Raw genomic sequence first — 19,560 nt, forward strand, 5'->3', positions numbered from 1 at the left:
TAAGGCATTTCTTTCTTTAAAAAGTGTTTTTATTGATTTCAGAGAGAGGAAGGGAGAGGGGGAGAGAGCGAGAAACATCAATGATGAGAATCATTGATTGGCTGCCTTCCTCATACCCCCTACCCCCTAAGGGGGTGGAGCCCTCAACCCAGGCATGTGCCCTGATGGGGAAACAAAGCGTGACTTCCTGGTTCCTAGGTCAGTGTTTAACCACCGAGCCACACTGGCCAGGCCTAAGGCATTTCTTTACAGAGAGATGCAATAAGCATTTCTGTTTCCCAATGTCAGGATATTTATCTAGGGTAGATATTTTCAAACATGTAGATAAAAATATCAGAAGTGTATGTTTTTCAGATATGATGAAATTGGTTTGAAATCATTTTAGAAATAATAATGAACATCTTTAAAGAAACAAAGTTTTCAAATGGTCTTATATTGTTAACATAAAGTTTCAAATTATTCATAGCTCATAACAAAAAGAAATATAAATAATTAAACATTTGAAGTAATGAAATATTCATAATATGTAGTTTTAGAGTATCACAATATCTTGAAGCTTTTTATCATAAAGAATTGCGGGGTTGTGTTGGCACTTCTTTTATAATACACCATAAAAGGCATAAACTCACTACTGCTGCAGAAATGTGCTTTGAAATGTCTCTAGGAAGAAGCCATCTAGAGGTAATTATCCTTGGATATCATCCCTTTCTTAGGTTTCTCAAAGCTATTTATAAATACAGGGCAGGGTAAAAGTAGGTTTATTGTTGTTTGTGTGGAAAGTAATACAATAATTAATAAATAATAATACAAGAATAAACTCTGTGTTTCACACACTTACGACAGTAAACCTACTTTACCCAGCCCTGTGGTTTTCAAATAAGGTGATCATTACAGAACATTCCAGTTGGCAGGTGGACTTCGAACTTAGAGGGAAATCAGTGGCCCAAATGTTTTTAGAAACAACAAAATTTAAAAACTTCTCTCAGGTACCATTTCTTTAAGAATCCTTTTTTTATAATTAGAAAATGAAGAAGCCAGCAAAATGAGAATTTTTAGGGTTCCCAATTTGACAGGGGGCAATCACCGATTAATTTCCAAATTCTATCTATGTTAGTGAGGGCTTAGAACTAGTGAGTCCACGACAGCCTTACTGTGTCTGTGCTCTTTGCCACATTTTGGTTTGGGGATCTGCCCCCACAGCTGTGGCACATTGCACCACCTCAGTGTACGTTCTGCTTAGATGAGGCACGGCAGCCTTTTGACCTCCATTTGCACACAGGGGATGACAGCCCACCTGCCCTGGGGAAGGCACACACGCTAGGGTGATGTGTTCCTTCTTAATCACATTCTCTTTCTCCCAGAGATGTTCCAGGAATATGACAGGCCAGGCTCAGTGCAGGTCATCAGCCCCTGACCTGCAGGGCCCAGGGCATCTCCACCCTGAGACGGCTAAATCGTACTTTCCAACTTTGACTTATTTATTGTTAGCATTTTAACATATAGATCATATAAGACTCTTGGTTCTTATTTTTAAATTGTATTTTAAAGTTTTATTTACTTACTGTTTTAAAAATTATTTTTTTAAAGCCAAAGTGTTCAAAATACAAAATGAGAGTCATTTCTACCTCTATGCCACTCCATCCAGGTGATCATGTGTAACATATGGGAGTAATATTTTTGACTTTTCTGTGGAGAAAACAGCGTGGAAGGATGCAGCATTGTACCATACAGTGTTATAATTAAGTATGTTTTAATAGCATACTATATATGTGTGATACTCAGACACATATGTGAATCTGTTTTATAAAAATATCACCTTCTCTTAAAGATAATTGTGTTTTCATTTCCTCTGGTCCTGTCATGAAACTATCAGCATTCATAACATTTCACTCACCTTTACTTATCTAACTCAGAAGTTTTTCAGGGTTCATTTTAAAAGTTTTTAAAAAAATAGAATTTAATCACCTGAATTTCACTAAAGGGAGTGCTGACTAATCTTCAGCGATGCCATTTGCTGCAAGCGTAAAAGCATTTGAATATAATAAAAAAGCATATGAGCTGTGGGGCCTGGCACCTGGACTCCCATCTCAGCTCTGCCACATGCCAATATTTTAGAATATGGCATCCTCCTTCAGAATCTGTCCTTGGTGTTTATAACAGCTGATTGGTGTCTCTTCTCTCCCATTGGCCACTTGATTCTCAGGTTTCTCCCTGTCTTCCTCTGGAATGTTTATGTTCTTCCAGTTTCTGTCCGAAGCTCTTTCTTTTTCTTTCCACTCTTTACATTCTCAGTAAGGATTTTGTAAAATCGTAATCACAATAATAGTACCTTCTAACATTGTTGTGAATATCAAGTAAAGCAAGGCATGTGGAGTCTTTCACCCAGACCTGGCCTCAGTAAGTTCTCAAAAAATGTTTCTTCTTATTGTTGTTATTATGATTATATTATGTTAGTAATTTTGTTATAATAACAAAATGATACTAAAATAACTGTGTAGTCTGCAATTTATAAATAAATGATATTAGGTTTGTTTTTAAGTTTACTTTTATCACTTGGGATACATTTTCTCATACATAAAATATTGCAAATAATTAAGTACCAGTAAATTCACAAATGTTTATTTAACTTAAAAAACCTGTTGTATTTTAAATAATTTCATATTCACAGGAAGTTGTGAAGGTGGTATAGAGATTCTTGTGTGCCCCTTTGATTATACCTTATATAAATATGGTCTAATATCAAAATCAGGAAATCAACATTGGTATGCTACATGTGCTAGTTCTATGTAATTTTATTGCAAGGAAATTTAGTTCTATAGAAATGATTAAAAGGAAGGTAAAGCAAAAATAGTAGTAATGTATTATGGTTTATAGCACAGAACTCTTGGCACACAATATAAAACAATTTAAAAATTGTGCAAAAATGTGATCTTATATTTCACCGGAAGATAAATACAGATAGCATGTATGCACATGATAAGATGCTTACTGTCATTATCCATTAGGTAAAAAGCAAGTAAGAACCACAATATGAAGCTGCTACATAACTATGGAATAGTTGAAATCAGTCTGACTGACAATACCCAGGGGTGGTGCCACCGTGTAGCAATAGGAGCTCTCCTGTGTTGCTGGTGGGAATGCACAATGCTATGGCCACGTTGGAAGCACTGACAGTTTCTCATTAAGTTAAACATACAGTTTACCATGCCTTCCACCATTCCCACTCCAAGAATTTACCTAAGAACAATAATACTTTTGTTCACACAAAAACCTGTAAGTAATATTTATGGTAGCTTTATTTATAATGACCAAGATCTGGAAATTGTCAACTGGTGAATTAACCAACCATGGTACAGCCACACAATATAATACTACTACTTAGCACGAAGAAGGAACAAACCACTGATATCACTAGTGTGGGTGAATCCTAAATGGTCATGCTAAGTGAAGGCTCTATATTGTATAATTCCATGCATATTACAATCTGGAAAAAACAAAACCAGAGGACAGAAACCAGACTAGTGCTGGGACTGTGTCTGGGTGGAGCAGTTGACTACAGAGGAACGCAAGGGAATTTTTTGTGCCAGTGAACTGTTGTATATCTTGATTGAGGTGAAGGTTGCATGACTGCAAGATTTATAAAAGTAAAACATTAAAGGATGAATTTTACTACATGACAGTTACATTATCTGTTAAAAATTAAATGTAAAACAAGATTTTTAAGGTCGCTAGACTGTGGAAATGGCTAGTACAACTAATGATAACTCTGTGGCATAGGAAGAGGAAATGTGAAGAGAAGAAGGAGAAGGAGAAGAAATGGAAGGAAAGAATGTAGATGGCAGTACAAAGGGAAATGTTTTGGGAAGTAAAGTCCTTGACCACCCACATCCCATCCCACGTTCACTGTGCACACTCCTTCTAGGCAACACTGGACTTGTGGGTGGAATCTTCCCCTCAGAAGGCTTTTCATGGATCTCCCTCCATTCCAAAAGTTCTGAGCTGATGTAGCTATTTCCATAGCTAACATCCTATTGCCAGAATCATTCCTAAGAAGGATTAATTTTAGTTTCTACTGCTGCATCATCATAATTATTATCTCATTGAGGATTAAATGAGATATTTGTTACATTAGCAAAATGGTGGTACTGAATAATGAAGTGATGATATCAACTCTTAATTAATAGATGAGAAATTAGAGGTTTAACGTGGTTATGTTATATAGCTAATAACTGAACAGCTGCATCAAATCTGGCATCCTGACCCCAATCCCATGCTCTTTGCTAGTAGGCTACCCTCACTGTTGATTTAGGTAGCTTCCTGATCTTCTCAAAGGCTGAAAACAAACACTAATGTATAGAAGTTAATTGCTTCCAGTATTTGCCATGAAAACAATTACTTCAGTTAAGATATGCTACCTGTTTTTTGTTTTGTTTTTCATTTTGGAGGACTTTAAACGACTGCTGTACTTAAAATGATGTCTGTGCTATGTCCTTGGGAGAAGTAGTTTGCAAGAGAATGGGGGAAGTGTTCTTAAATTAAGTTTTAAAATATTCTCACACAGCATCATTAGCCTTGCAGGGCCCGTCAAACTCTAGTTCACTCTTGCTTGGTGTCAGATCTGTTGGAAAACTTTGACAACGAGTTGGTATGTCAGAGACAGCTAAAGCCTCAGAGAGGTGTATTGAGACACATAAATCTATCACCTAAATAAACTCCGCCAGTGGCAGGTGTCTGAGAACTCTAACTCTCGGTGATGTGGGCACAGGGGTTTTGTTAACCAGAAACAGCATTTTACCACTGACAGCTTTTAAAAAGACAGTTCTAGACAGGAACTTGCTGTCGGAAGCACTGCAAATCCAACCTTGCCTTCAGATGAAAAGACTGTAGTGCCACTCACTTTACAGAGGAGAGGAAGATGTCATCAGATTTGTTTCTTAACGTCTGGATCTTTTATGTATATGAGTACCTGTTTAGTCGGGTTGGCCTTACTTATCAGAAAGGATAAGCTAGCTGGTAGAGAAGAGAGAGAGAGACCTCTTCTCGTAGACATTTTATGTAGTCATTTTGAAAGATTTTGATTTGGGAGAGAGTTGAAATCTTGGTTGCAGTGATTTGTCTTGTTATTATTCTTGAAACAAGCCAACCCTCACTTGTCCCACTCATGAGCTAACATTTATCGTATGTGCCCTGTACTGGGTGCTGCCCACTGTGCCATCACGTTCGTCACCCATGTGGTCCCCAGCAGTTCTCGAGGTGCTGCAATTTCAGTTCCCTCCTTGTCAGGCCCCTTTGTAAGCACCCTCCTGTAATGAAACTGCAGTAAAAACACCAATATCTCCTTCTCCATGTTCTTGCTCTCATGAGGTATTACGCTGGGCATTATTTCAACTCATTTTTACTGGAAACTCAGATGATTTTAAGGCAGTTAAGATAAATGAAATTCATTTAAGGTATACATATGGGAAGTGGCTGGCCTGGGATTAAATTGACCTGTATCACAGCTAAAACAATTGCTGTTTGCACAAAAACTCATTAATGTCTGGCATTTGGACTGTTGTAACTTTTCATACATTGTGCATTTCAGACTTGGAATTCAGACACAGAACAACAACAATAATGAACTGTGAAAACCGCAGTTCAGTAAGAATTGGAAAATTGCATTGACGCTTCCTCTCCTGACACCCTCTTCCCTCCCGCCCCCCACCCCAATCTTGTTTCTCATCCTAGATGTGAATAGTCAGCAGCATCTCTAGGATGAGGCACATTCGCCTGAGCTCCTGCTGAGTCAGTCCATGGGTTTTTCCTAAGATTTGTCACCTGTGCTTTCCCCATGGAACTTTAGGACATTGTGCTCAGACATTTTAAGTGTTTGTTGACCTAATGTGTGGATAAAGCTGCTTATTTTGACTGGTGTACTCTCCCTCTTCTGGAACCTCTTTCCTTTTGTAATTGAGTCTAACATATATCCTACTATAGCCTCAAAAATAATGCCTGAAATAAAATTCTTTTCAAGGTGGGTCGAGTTAATGGTTTTGGTACATCCTGGGGTCACCTCTGTAGCATGGAGGCATTTAAGTAGGAGCCTCAGAAGTAGAGCTGGTAATCCTGCAACACATCACAGGCCCCGAGGCTTGTTTGGTGGGGAATCCACTTTGCATCTCTCAGCCTGAATCCTGCCTTCCTGCAGCACGTCAAAGCAACCCAACGTATTTTGAGTTTTGGAGAAACTATCACTCATTCATCAAAGTTCTGTCTGGGTGATAATTTTTGCTTTTGAAAACAGATGTGGAAACAGAGCTGACAGTTGTTAGAATGGACCTGTTGATGAAACTCCTATTGTCACACATGCTGTAGGAAGACAGGTCGTTAGTATTCAGAGTGGAACACCTACAGTCTGGTGACTTAAAGATGCTGTTTGCATGTCTCTTGGATGAATCTTTGTAGCTTGATTGCATTGCTCTGGAGGTAATTAAAAGTTGTCCCCACCTCCATTGACCTGTGCTAAAAAAGCAAATATGAAGTAGGATAGTTTATTCTATTTTAGTGGTTAGTAAGATGTACTAATGTCTTTGTGTTCAATATTCTTTTTCATTCTGGCTGTTCTGTACCAGGCATTGTCTAGGTAATCTTACAACAACTCTTTGAGGTTGATAACATTATCCCCATTTTATATTTGATAAAACTGACACTAAGAAGAATTCAGTAATTTGTGCTCATATAGCCTGTAAGAGGGACCTCTTCCCTCTAGCTCAGTTTTCACCTCTGTAAAATGCACCTTACTCTCACCCACTGTGCTGCCTGTACTGTTTGTATTTTTTAAGATTATTTTTTATTTTTCAATTATAATTGACAGACAGTATTATATTAGTTTTAAGTGTACACCCTGGTGATTAGAAATTCTATAACTTTATAAGTGATCATCCCAATAAGTCTTGTACAAATCCAACCCCATACGTAGTTATTAGAATATTACTGACTATAGTCCCTGTGCTGTACTTCACACCCCCAAGACTATTCTGTGACAACCAACTTGTCCTTCTTAATGTCTTCACCCTTTTCACTCATCTTCCCAACCCTCCTCCTGTCTGGCAACTGTCAAAATGTTCCCTGTATTTATTAGTCTGTTTCTGTTCTGTTTGTTTATTTTGATATTTAGATTCAGCTGTTGATATATATTTGTCGCCATTTTATTGTTCATATTTTTTTATATTCTTCTTCTTAAAGAAGACCCTTTCACATTTCATGTAATACTGGTTTGGTGATGATGAACTCCTTTAGCTTTTTCTTGTCTGACCTTCAATTTTAAATGATAGCTTTGCTGGGTAGAGTAATATTGGTTGTAGGTTCTTATTTTTCATCACTTTGACTATTTCTTGCCACTCTCTCCTGGCCTGCAAAGTTTCTGTTGAGAAATCAACTGACAGTTGTATGAGCGCTCCCTTGAAAGAGGGTCAGAGAGTGTCTCTGGGTTTCCTCCCTTTGTTTTCAGCACAAACACCCTGAGTCATTTTTTGTTTTATTTGTTATTTCTTTCAATTATAGACAATTTTTTTTCTTGTAATGTTCACAATTCCATATTTACTTTCTCTTTAATGGTTCCTTTAAGTATGGAAGTTTCCCTTCTGATGTCTTGGTAGTCATATTAAATTTTGCTTGCTAGCTATAACCAAGCTCTGTATTTTTAAAATGGTTTTTACTATCTGTCATTTTAAAAGTGTGTAGATTATTTAAATTGAATATAAATTGCCTTTACCCTTTTCTAGAGGTTCCATATTAAAAAGTAACTTTAATTCAAAATGTACTGAAATTTCAAACTTTACTATGTTCTTGAAACCCTAAATTTAATCTATTCTTGTCTGTCAAACAGTTTTTATGTGTGTTGGGGCCTCCAGACCACCCCAGATTTGAAGCTTGCCTAGGAGGACACACCAGGCTCAGCATATAGTTGTGCTCACAGCCATGATTTCAGTGAAAGAATACACAGCAAAATCAGTGAAGGGAAAAAGCACCTGGGGATGAAGTCTGAGGAAGCCAGGCGCAGGTTTCCAGACCCTCTCCCAGTGGTGTCACACAGGTCTCCTTAATCCCCCCGGAACAGGTTGTGACAACACAGTGGGAATGTTGCCAATCAGAGAAGCTTGTTAGAGAATGAGTGTGCTCAGCTTTCATTCAGGACTGATTACGTAGGCACCCTCTACCTGGCATGTACCAAAATTCTAGATTCACAATGTAGATTCCCACACACCTGCCAAGCCAATCTTGTAAGCAGGACTTTCGAGGGATAGCAGTGTCAGGCCTTTCTAGACATTGTGCAACAAAAACTAGAAATAGCCATTTTCACCAAAGGCAGAAATGAGTTTGCTAGAGTAAAGGATGGCCCCACTGTGTTCATTAACGTCTATAAGTGACTTTGGACCTCTGCCCTCTAGCTCAATTCTCACCTTTGTAAAATGCACTAGTAATTTGCACTTCATTTTAAAGACAATTTTAATTTATTTTTCTGAGAGAGACTTTGATTTGTTATTCCACCTATTTATATATTCATTGGTTGATTTCCTGTATGTGCCCTAACCCAGGATCAAACCTACAACCTTGACATGTTGGGATAATACTCTAACCAACTGAGCTACCTGGCCAGGGTATACTTTGCACTTTGTTATTTATTATTATTTTAAAAGAATAGTTTATTGATTTTTAGAGAGAGGAAGGGAGAGGCAGAGAGAGAGAAAAACATCAATGTGACAGTGTAACATCGATTGACTGCCTCCTGCACACTCCCGTATCAGGGATCGAGCCTACAACCCATAATTAAAAATCGAACCGTTGACCTCCTGGTGCACAGGACAAGGCCCAACCAACTGGGCCACATGGGCCAGGGCTACACTTTAGAATTCTGTGATTCTGTATGTTCTCTAGTACTTTATGTCAATGATTCTCAAACTGGGGTCCAAGTACCCAAGGTTTATGGGAAGACTATCTTACAGGACAGAACCTCAACTTTCATACATACTCTCCTCAGATTCATCTGGATGAGAATGAACCTGGAAGGGGCTGCTGGTTTTCCTTTCTCTTTACACAATAAGTACATTACTCTCAGGTAGATAAACAAAGGGAAAGATTCTGAGGGCATGTTTGGAGAGAGCAAAGCAAAGATAGATTAAGTAACAAATACTGGACAACAGCAGGTTATTTTACCTAGGCCATACATTTACTGCAAAGGTGGTGACCTTACCTACCAGCTGCTCACTGAAAGCAGTGGTCCACTTTTCCCTGGTCCACATCATCCAGCCCCCGTTGCAGATTGGAAGGAGCTCCGCCAGAGGTATCAGAGCAAAAGGTGACAGATAGCACTCCCAGCTCGGCTCCTAAACACCCTCTTGTGCCCTCCTCCTTGCTCTTTTCAGGAATGGAGTTGGCTTAGAGAGTGACCTCAGTACCTGAATGACTGGAACAGTGCTAACCCACTGAGCTATTTGCCAGCCCAATGCTGTTATGTAAGGCAGGCATGAATTTCTATTGTGTTTAAGCCATTACATAGCTGGGGGCTTGTATTTTATCCTAAATATACACTTGATTATCTCTTAGATTTAACATTCAGAAATGAGATGCTTTTTATATTAATATGTTTATTTTCATATTAATATGTTTAAAAATAATTTAGACTCTTTTTTGGAAAAATAAATCTGTTTTGGCAGGTTGTTTATATGGCAGACATTTGACAAATATTGGGCTTGATTTGCAATCTCAAAGTTTGACCACAAAATATATAAAGCACACCTATAATTATATCTTGGACTTCTATGCTGGAAAATAATATCGTTTACTTTTTTTTAATCCTAAAATTGAAAAATTTATAAGGGCCAACTTTAACATATTTAAAGAGAGATGTCATTTTGCAAAACTCTTTTGGGAACTATTAAGCAAGAGCATTTGAAGAACACTCGTATAGAAAAGAGGGCTGCTAGTAAGTAGTTTCTATGCGTCTTGGTTGACCTGATTAATAACCATGCAGTTCGCTATTCACTTGTGTAAATGAGCTAAATGTTTGGGGCAAACCTAAAACAAAAACACAGACTAATACTACAGAACAAGTTCTGCTGTTGTAAGTCTTCCAAATTACCCTCTTAAAATATAGTAGATCTCATCAGGCAGGTGAATGGAAAGGTTGAATAAGTGATCTTCCTGTAAGAAAAGTGTATGCATAGGGGGATTACTTCACTTAGTGCTGCCAGTAAACCTGAAATTTTATTGTTCCTTCTCCTTTCCTGCATCTCTTTTATGTGCCGAGGAGACACATAGATATGGGATGGACCTCGGGATCTGGGCCAAATGTTTGTGGGAAAGATATTGAAGAATAACTAGGTGGCTAAAGTGCTCAGGGAAGGACTTAGTCTAACAGAATGCAATTTCCTAAATTTATGATTTGGCAAGCTTGGTGCCCATAGGGTTTTAAATAACTTAAGGGAACATTCCTACCGATGCCCCATACAGCATAGCTAACTCACTGCAGCAAGGAATGGCGGGAAGCCTGAGCATCTGTCCTCTGTGTGACTGTGTGAAAGGTTGGAGGACACCAGCAGAGCTCACAGTTGGTACTCCCACTCTCCCCCCATTGACTAAGTGTCTCCAGGAGTATGTCCCTGGCATTCATCCACGTTGACGATGCTGGTAATCATAAATGCCAGAATCACACCTGGCATTTCTGTTGAAAAACATTGAACTCCTAATAGGCCCACAACCTGCAGGGTGATGGGGGAAATCTGGGAAGTAGAACAACTGCCTTCCATGAATAAGTAGGAAGACAGACCTCTTCATGTTGATGGAAGGAATCCTTTAGGTTTCCAAACAAGTTGTCTGAAGCCCTGAAGACAAGTTGAGAGGGGCAATAGTAGAAGACAGGTGAGGTGCAGTAAGGAAAGCACATGTTACCACAGAAACTCAAGGGGCAGGATGCACTTCCTGACTCTCTGGCACTGCTATAGAAATTGCATGACAACAGGATCCCAGAGAGCTAATTGCTGGCTGCAGGGACTTTTCAGGAAGATGTTTGGATGGGTGCTTTTGGACATCAAGTGCCTTCCACTCTGTGTCCTGTGCATGGCATGGTAGTGACTCTGAGAATGGAGTCATCAAAGAAATACTCCCGAGGCCTCCTTCCCTCGAGATTCTGTCATTTCTCCAGGGCCGAGACTGACCTGTTCATCTCTGCATCACTAACCTCAGGTGGAGCCCCAGTCCTTACTCAGGAGAGGTTTAAATGATGAATGAATGGACTAGTTACAGGTTTCCCTCCAACCTCACCCACTGGGAGGCACAGAGGAACTCAGACTAACGTTCCATTAGGAATAATATGTGCTCATCCAAGTTTCATGTCAGAATCCTTAGCAGATGAGATTCAGGACAAGTTAGAAGGAGAACCAAGTCAGTGTTGTCACTGAGACTGTGATCAGGGTAAGACACCAAGGGCAAAGGCATCCCATTTAGAGTGCTCCACAAACCCTCACTGGCTCTTCCAGTGCCTTGCAATTCTATGCTCTCTGAGGGTGATGATGGAAGGGATAGTGCTTCTCCTGTAGCCATGTGCAGAAGCGGAGCTCAGAGGCTTCCTGCCTGTGAGTCTCCGGGTGCCTCTGAGGGCTGCAGGCAGTCCTTTTCCTGCGAGCCTGCTGTGCTCCTGCAGCCAGCATTGTCTGCTGACTTGACACTTCATCTGGATCTCACGCTGCTTTAGAATTGCTTGCTTGAGGGCAGGAGGATCTACAGGGAATAAAAAATGAAACGAGCAATTTTGTCAAGCATTTGCAGTAGCACAACAGAGAGCTGACAAAAGGAACGTATGTATGTGTATGGTTTGACAGAATGAATGATCAAGTTGTATGCAATCAAAGGAAATCATCAGATTTAATAGAAATGATAATATATAGCACCAAACATTAAAGACTTGTTCTTTATTTAATATTTATGATCCTAGACATTGTTCAGATTCAGTCCCAAGCAAAGATGAGACCCGCAGTTCTCTACTGTCTATTTTCACAGTATTTAATTATTTACCAATAAGTAGAGTTCACCAACTTGCATGCATTCAATATTTCGGGAACATTTCCTCCCATTCTGAGTCAGTGTTTAGTGCATGTGTTTGTGTGTTGCATTTATATAAAACACACATATGAAATATGTGTTAGTGTGTGTGGATGTATGCATTGGTGTATGGCAGGGGAGAAGGCTGATGATACTGACTTTTGGCCATGTCCTAACTTGAGCTCAAGATATCAGAAAGTCTAGGTTAGCATTTCTATGCAAAGGGCAGACCACTAGGAGGGGTCTTGTCCCAGTTTTGCTGCTGGCTATGAAACTTTAGGCAAGGAATTTAGTCTCTAGTTATCTAAATTATTGCTACCTGTAAAGTGAGGCATAGGAATCATGAATTATTACGGGTAAAGTGCCTGAGGCAAGTGAAGTTACGTTCTTTATGAGACAAGGTGGTATAATTTAAACAGTAAAGTTGTTGGACAGATTATGTTCCCTCCATATCATCCCATCTCTCAAAGAAAAAATTGAAGAGGCCTTTTCACTGTGCCAGAATGTGGGTCCAAGTCCTCAAGGGTGTTTTTGGTTGGAAGAAGATGGAATGAGTAAAAGCATTATGTAAAGACAGGATTAAAAGCCATGGAGAATTATAGGAAAAATTCAACTGGTAGTTGATGGTATACAAGGCAAGGAGTTACTCAAATGATCACCTTTACATCGCTGTTATCGAGTGCTTAGAGAAGACAAGGCTCTGTGTGACCAAGTATTTGCTGCCATCGAGAACATTTTAGTGAAAATAAGGCGTTTAATGGAGTTAGTTGGTTGCTTCTAAAGCACTGGGGAACTTTGCGAAAGAAAATAATGAGCCGGGGCTTTTAATTTAACGCGAACGGTAATGGTCTGTGCTGCTACTAAAAGAAGGCTTTAGGAGCCACTGCGTGGTGCTGCCACCTCTGTTTTCCCATCTGTGAGAATGGCCTAGTTCAGATAGGGCTACTCGCTCAGCCTGCGCAGACCAAAGAACACCTAGAACAAAGTCTCAGCCAACATTCAAAACGAGCAAGAAACGAACATTTATTTAGCCATTGAAGGTTTGGAGATTGTTAGTACTGAAGCATGAAAGATGATTAACATACATCTGCTATCATATGCTTTGGAAAATGTCATATAGCGTCCTGTAATAGGACCCACTCTGTTCGTGGACACATTCTTTAGTAATTGTTCCACACATTATGTCCTCTTGCAGGCCTCCATGGTCATTGATAAACCACTACCATAAAAGATGCCTAGTGCCACTTTATGTGTATTTTAAACACTTTGATTTATTAGCTGTGTGATCTTGGTGAAGTTTCTGAACTGCTCTGTGCCTCAGTTTCTTCATCTATAAAATGGGAATATTACTATTGCCTTGTCTCATGGAGTTTAGAGGAGTAAATTTACAGTAGGTGAAACACCCTAAAGCAGTATCTGACATGTAAATATTATTAAATTTATCAATAAAAATTTAATGAGTATACATCATGTTCCAGGTCCTGAGCAGTTCTTTTAAGGGCTTATCAGGATGAACTCTTAAGAACATACTGGTTCCAGTGCTCTTGGAGTTCTAGGTCTAGGAGGAGAGAGATGTTAGAAAATGGTTAATTATGAAGAGGTGTAGTGCCACGAGAATGGCCAGCAGGGAGACTAATCTAATTTGGCCAGTCATGAATGGATGGCCTTGAAGGCATGGCATTTAAGAACTGAAAGGTGAGCCCTGGCTGGTTTGGCTCAGTGCATAGAGCGTCGGCCTGGGGACTGAAGGGTCCCAGGTTTGATTCCAGTCAAGGGCATGTACCTTGGTTGCAGGCACATCCCCAGTAGGGTGTGTGCAGGAGGCAGCTGATGATGCTTCTCTCATCAATGTTTCTAACTCTCTATCCCTCTCCCTTCCTCTCTGTAAATAATCAATAAAATATATTAAAACAAAAAACTGAAAGATGAGTAGGTGTTGTAGCCAAGATGAAAGTAGGGTTAGGAGGGGGTGACGGGAGATAAGTGATCCAGGTAGAGGGAGTGGTGTATTCAAGGACCCTGAGGCAGGAAGGAGCTAGGCACATCAGAGAACTGGAAGAAGCCAGTGAGGGCAGGAGCAGCAGAGGGGCCAGGGCCTGACAGTGGAGGAAGGAGCCCAGAGCAGTGTGGCTTCCAGGGAGCGTCTCGGCCATGGTTGTGTGACCATGGGCAGACACCTTCTTCAAACCTCAGTTTCTCATTTCTAACATGAATGATCCTTTCCATTCCAAATTTCCTGTTCTAGGATTTTTCTTGCTCTTTCTGTCCCTTGATTCAGAGCCAATGAGATTGTGCCAGAAGTGATTTCTTATAAACTCCAACTTGTTTAGAGAGAAGTAAGAGGAACCGCCAAAAGGAGGGTAAAAATAGGCTTTTTCTGGTCTGGTGCTTAACCTGACTTTTGCACTGTGAAATAGGGGTCATGATGGCTGCCCCTTGGCAGTACTAGGTCCTCAGATGGTATTTAGTTTTGCTTGAGGATGGCACCCTGGTGGTAGCTCCGCAAGATGCAGAAAGGCAGGAGTTAGGGTTGTGGTCCTGCACCCCTTCTCTGCTCATAGGAGTGAGGGCTTTTAAAGCTTTTTCTGTTGTGGTGTTTTCATCTCAGACTGCATGGTGAGATAATTTCAGCATTTATAGAAAGCAGTGCTCCCCACCGGGTTTAGACGTTAACCCCTCCAGGAGTGAATGGAGCATGCAGAAGAAGAGCTGGGTTTTCCCTCTCTCTTTTATTATTTTCCATTTAAAAAAGTATTCATCTTCAGCACATTTGAATCCCAGAGCAAGCAGGAAAGTTTAAAAATATTGGTAGATATTTTTGTAGTTTAAAACTCCACTGGCCTTACTTTGTGAATTTTGAGTTGGTCCACGCAGGATTCTGATGTTGCGTCCTCTTAGGTACTTTGATTGCTGAAACACGGTGTCAGAATAGTCATTACTCTGTTGAGTAAATATGCCTTCTGTCACATGGGGGAATAATTATCCACATTTTGTGCTGTGTTTCTCAATAGAATCTTTATAGGAAAGTGAGGCTGCTGGGCGGGGGAGACTTGGGAGAGTCCACTTTGGAGCTGGTCTAAGAGAGATGCCCACCCACCTTCTCAGTTCCATTCCTTCCCCGCCTCCCCCGCCACACTGCCCTGGGAAAGAAGTTGCTGCGCTGGGCACTGCCCTGGTCAGCCCTCTCTCCTATCTGAGCTGCTGTCCAACAGAGTGCTCTTCACCTTGGACAGTTCTGTAGCTGCCACCAGAGGCCCTCTGGGATCGTGGACTGCACGGTCATCTGGCAGCACCTTGGAACTGGTGTGCCCCCTCAGCCTACCCCCTCACCCTTCCTGAGGACAAGGGCAAAGATAATGCATACTTCTCCCTAAAGTTGACCTGCCTGAGAGCAGGCCTGTAGTCCACAAGGGTTCTTGTCCTCCACCCGCTCACAGTCCCACCAGACTCTCATTCCTCTCTGCCCGTACAGTGGCACCTGCTCTGTGTTGGAGCACCTCTGGCACGCTGAACAGGAATGATGCAAAATGTTGGTCTTAGTAAAGTTGAAAACAGGAATGAATGTAATGAGCCGGTAACAGGTGTTTATTTGCAACCCAGGTGGCTCTTTTTCTTTACTTTTGACACAAATAAAGGAGTCTCCAAAAGAGGTCAGCTGATTGTGATGGATGGTGGTTGCTGTGTGTTTTAGGCATATAACTTGGGAAGAGTTAGAAAATGAGAGGCATTGCTGCAAGAAAACTCCAATTTTATCCACTTACTAATGTGAATGCTTTACATATAAATATGATTAAAATGACACTGAAACCTGTCTATTCTAGCAGTATGATGTATACCCATATTTGCATAAATTTAAAAATTCTTTATCTGGTTGATGAATACATTTCCAATGAAAATTACTTTTTTACTTTAATATTTACAAGTTACAAACTGAAGATAAGTGTAATTATTATTCAAATGAGAAGTTTTTTAAACATAGAGCTTTGTTATAGGAAATTTTTAAAAATGGAACTTGAATCTAATATGCATATTTTTGCTATACACAGGATTATGTTAGAGTAGTCAAGAAAAGAGTTTTAAGCATAAAAATACCTTATCTTCAGATAAAATTTTGTGGGGAAAATGGAATAGAGGTAGTATAAGTTTAAGAGAATAAGGAATTCTATAAAAACTGTTAAAGAAGACCTTACTCTTTTATTTTTTTAAGTGGATAATGGAGGTATCAAATCACCATGGTACTTAGAGACTCATGTCTTATTTCTAAATGCCAGTATTTAATACATAAGAATTATAACTTTCACAATTATTTAAAATTAAGGTGTGAAATTTATGTGTTTCCATAAAATTATGCATGGGAGTACATAGATTTTAAAAATTCTCTCTGCTTCTCGCTCTGAAGGAGACTGATTTGGGATGCCACGGTGATTTCCAAGTCTGGCTTGGGAGTGCCTTTTAAAAATGCAGCTTTCAACTCTTTGTAATACTTTAAGCAATAAAACAAAATAAAAAAAATGCAGCTTTCTGGCTTCCATTTAGACCCCTGAATCAGAAATCATACTTGGAGGGAATGGGACCTTATTTTTAACAAGATTCCCTGATTCCCAGTGACACTGGTGCAGCCAATCCCAGTGTGTCTGCTTGCTTCTCCTCCCAGGCCTGAAGCCCTGCTTTGTCCTCTTGGGAAGGGCTCAGGAGGTGGGAGGTGACAGAGGCTGTGGAAGTGGTGCAGTGGCAGACACTCAGGTGGGAAGGAACCACGAAACAAAAAATTCCTGGCCATTGTGGGATGGTGACCTAGGACAAAGACCGTTTTGTCCATTCACTTTTAAGGGAGGTTCACATCCTCTCCTTAAGTGATCTTTGCCCAGCTCATCCTAAAATGTTGCACTTTTGAGCTCTCCTTTAAGAACTTTCAGTTCTTCACTGCAGTTTTCTAGATTCAATAATCAGGATTAATATTGGCCCAAGATGTACCTGGGATCAATAAAAAATCATGCATTTGAAAACAAATTCGATTCCAAAACTCGAGTCCATCAGAGAATCAGGAGCAGTCAGTGATTCCTGGCCATGCTTCTGGATCTTTGGGTTATGCAACATCCATCCCCTCAGGATATGACATGGGGCTTTCATTAAGCGGTTATGAAACAGTCTGAAGGGTTTGACTTAATGGACGAACTGTGCTACACATTGCTAGGGGTGTGTTGTCTTTCTCTTCTTTCTTTCATGTGAGACATTTGTTGCTGTTTCCTGTGTCTCAACAAGATAAATGAACTAATTTAAAATATTTTCCACGCCTCATCTGTCCACTCCACAGCTGTCAGTGGGCTTGTGTTGGGAGCTTGCATGCCAGCAGCCTTCAGCCTGTACTGTTATTGTGAAAAAAGAATGTTGTTTCCATAGCAGCTTGGAACGCCTTTGCAAATATGCTTTACATTCTTGCAGGATTGGGTAAGAAAGTCGATATTTGGTTGAGCTTTCTAAAGCACACTTGGTTGATTTAAATGAAGTCATTAATTTTTTTTTTTTTAATTGAAGAGGTGGGAGAACATTTTCAAGAATCGATGAAGGGAAAAATATTTGACATAAGTAAAAACCAACATAGAAAGAAAGAAAAATATTGGAGTTATTAAAATTTAGAATTATAAACATTAAAATTGGAAAAAATTATTTTTTTCTTTAAAATAATGGTTCTACTTTTACTGTGTTTTGTGAGTTGAGTAATTTAAAAAAATCATGGAGTCTTTGAAGGTTTATTATTTTTTACTGTCACTTGAATTTGTTATATATTTCTCCGTGGTATGTTTAAAGGAAAAATCATATACAGCACATGATAGTGGCATACAACTTTAAGGCATTTCATCCTTCTTTGTATCAGGATTGAGTTCCTCACAGCATTTACTTGCTGTATTTGTAGAGAGGCAGAGCAAAAGAAGTGATAAGTTGGAAAGAATTTTTACTGTGTCTGAGATAGTACAGACGGTTTCCTTCTGGAATTTCTGAACTTTTTTCTACTTAATAATACATTTTAATGAGTCTTTGGGGGAAGTCATAACTTTACTACACTGCTTATCGCTGCCGCCTGCTCACATGACACAATACTCTTGTGAGGTATAATATTAAAATCATTTCTGGCTAAAAGTGGATTTTGGCTTTTAGCCCAACATTGAGCAAATAACCTTTCCAGGTCAAGTTAAATGTTCCCATAAGCTCCTTAAAACCAAATTTTCCTAGTTAAAAAAAGTTACTGAATATAATTCCCAAAGGGTAAGGTATGGAAGCTATTTAAATCAGACTTAAAAAAAAATCATTCCCGTGATTTGCTGGCCTGGCCTTTCTTTTGCTATTGGACGGAGAGCACTTTGTGAGGTTTGGAGTGAGAGGTCAGCAGTCTCTCTAGGAGTTCGATGGTCCATCAGATGGGTTCACGTCCTTAGCTTGAACTGTGGCTTAAGGCAGAGCTCCGCTGCCTGCCGTCCCTTGCCAGCATGCCTTCCCTGGGGAATCCTCGCAGGATCTCTCTCAAGCCCCGTCTTTGTTCTTGATTGTGACCCAGTTATTGTCCAGAACTTTAACACCCACCACCCCCTTACACAGGCCAGGCTTTCTATGGTGTCCCCCATAGATCAGCCCCAAGGCAGATGAAAATTTGATAGATGCACTCATGACTTCTTCGGAGCTTTCTGTAGGAACTTGACAAGTAGATTCTTCCTCCTAAATATTTTAACACAGATTTTAAAGTGACATTTACTTCTTCTAGGACTGTGTGTTTGATAGTGGCATATAGTATTTTATTTTATTTGAAAACATCATTTTGGGTTTTATAGAGAAAAATAAAATATTTATCTCCACAGCTTGTTATCAGCAGGGAAGATAGGCATTCTTGGGTGGATGGAAAGTTTATTGGTGGAAAGATTTGGGAAACTATTTTGTGATAAAGGATTTCTTTGCATTTTTGCCTCTAGTCAAGTAGATTGCCTGTGGGTTCTTGCTAAGAAAAATAATCCCTCTGGTGCTGCTTTTAATTCGACCAGGTTTAAAATGTTTTCAGGGGAGTTAAGCTTCCTTTAGCATTAGTGTCTGGTGTGATCAAATAAAGGAATGGCTTTGGAAAGGGCTAGATTTTTTTTTTTTTTTTTAATGATGTGCCATTTGACCTTCCCACAGAAGGTTCAGTACCATTTTCACTTGACTTTGTGACATGTGTTGTACCCCCTTCCCCCCGACAGATACACCTTCCTAAGCATATTTTTCTTTGATGTTGTAAGAGTTTATGTTTCCTATGATACATATCCTTATGTGCCCAACTGTTTCTTTCAAAAAATAGGCACATACCGCAATATCGACCCATTGTCACAATTTCTCATATGGCGACTGATAACTACATTACCTGCAAAGGGAAGATTTCATTTACATCTTGTTCTTGTTCGTTAGGTGAAAGTTTGTCAGGTAAAATACAATCCTGGTGGGACATGGGCACTTTAA

The 19,560-nt window shown here is 39.7% G+C and overlaps 1 protein-coding gene across 4 annotated transcripts in view; it reads left to right on the plus strand.

The window, feature by feature from the left end:
• The window catches only part of KDM4C (lysine (K)-specific demethylase 4C), a 354,050-nt gene that overhangs the window by 254,847 nt on the left and 79,643 nt on the right, over nt 1–19,560 (plus strand). The window contains exon 18 of one of the 4 annotated variants that reach the window (XM_015571205.1): nt 5,585–5,906. The exons of the other annotated variants lie outside the window; for them this stretch is intronic. Coding sequence (XP_015426691.1) covers nt 5,585–5,617 — 33 coding nt within the window. The 3' untranslated portion in view covers nt 5,618–5,906. Of the gene's footprint in view, nt 1–5,584; nt 5,907–19,560 lie in introns of those variants that run through there. 4 annotated transcript variants of the gene reach the window in all.

This window comes from Myotis davidii, unplaced genomic scaffold (assembly GCF_000327345.1).
Source record: "Myotis davidii unplaced genomic scaffold, ASM32734v1 scaffold408, whole genome shotgun sequence".
NCBI classification, from domain to species: domain Eukaryota; kingdom Metazoa; phylum Chordata; class Mammalia; order Chiroptera; family Vespertilionidae; genus Myotis; species Myotis davidii.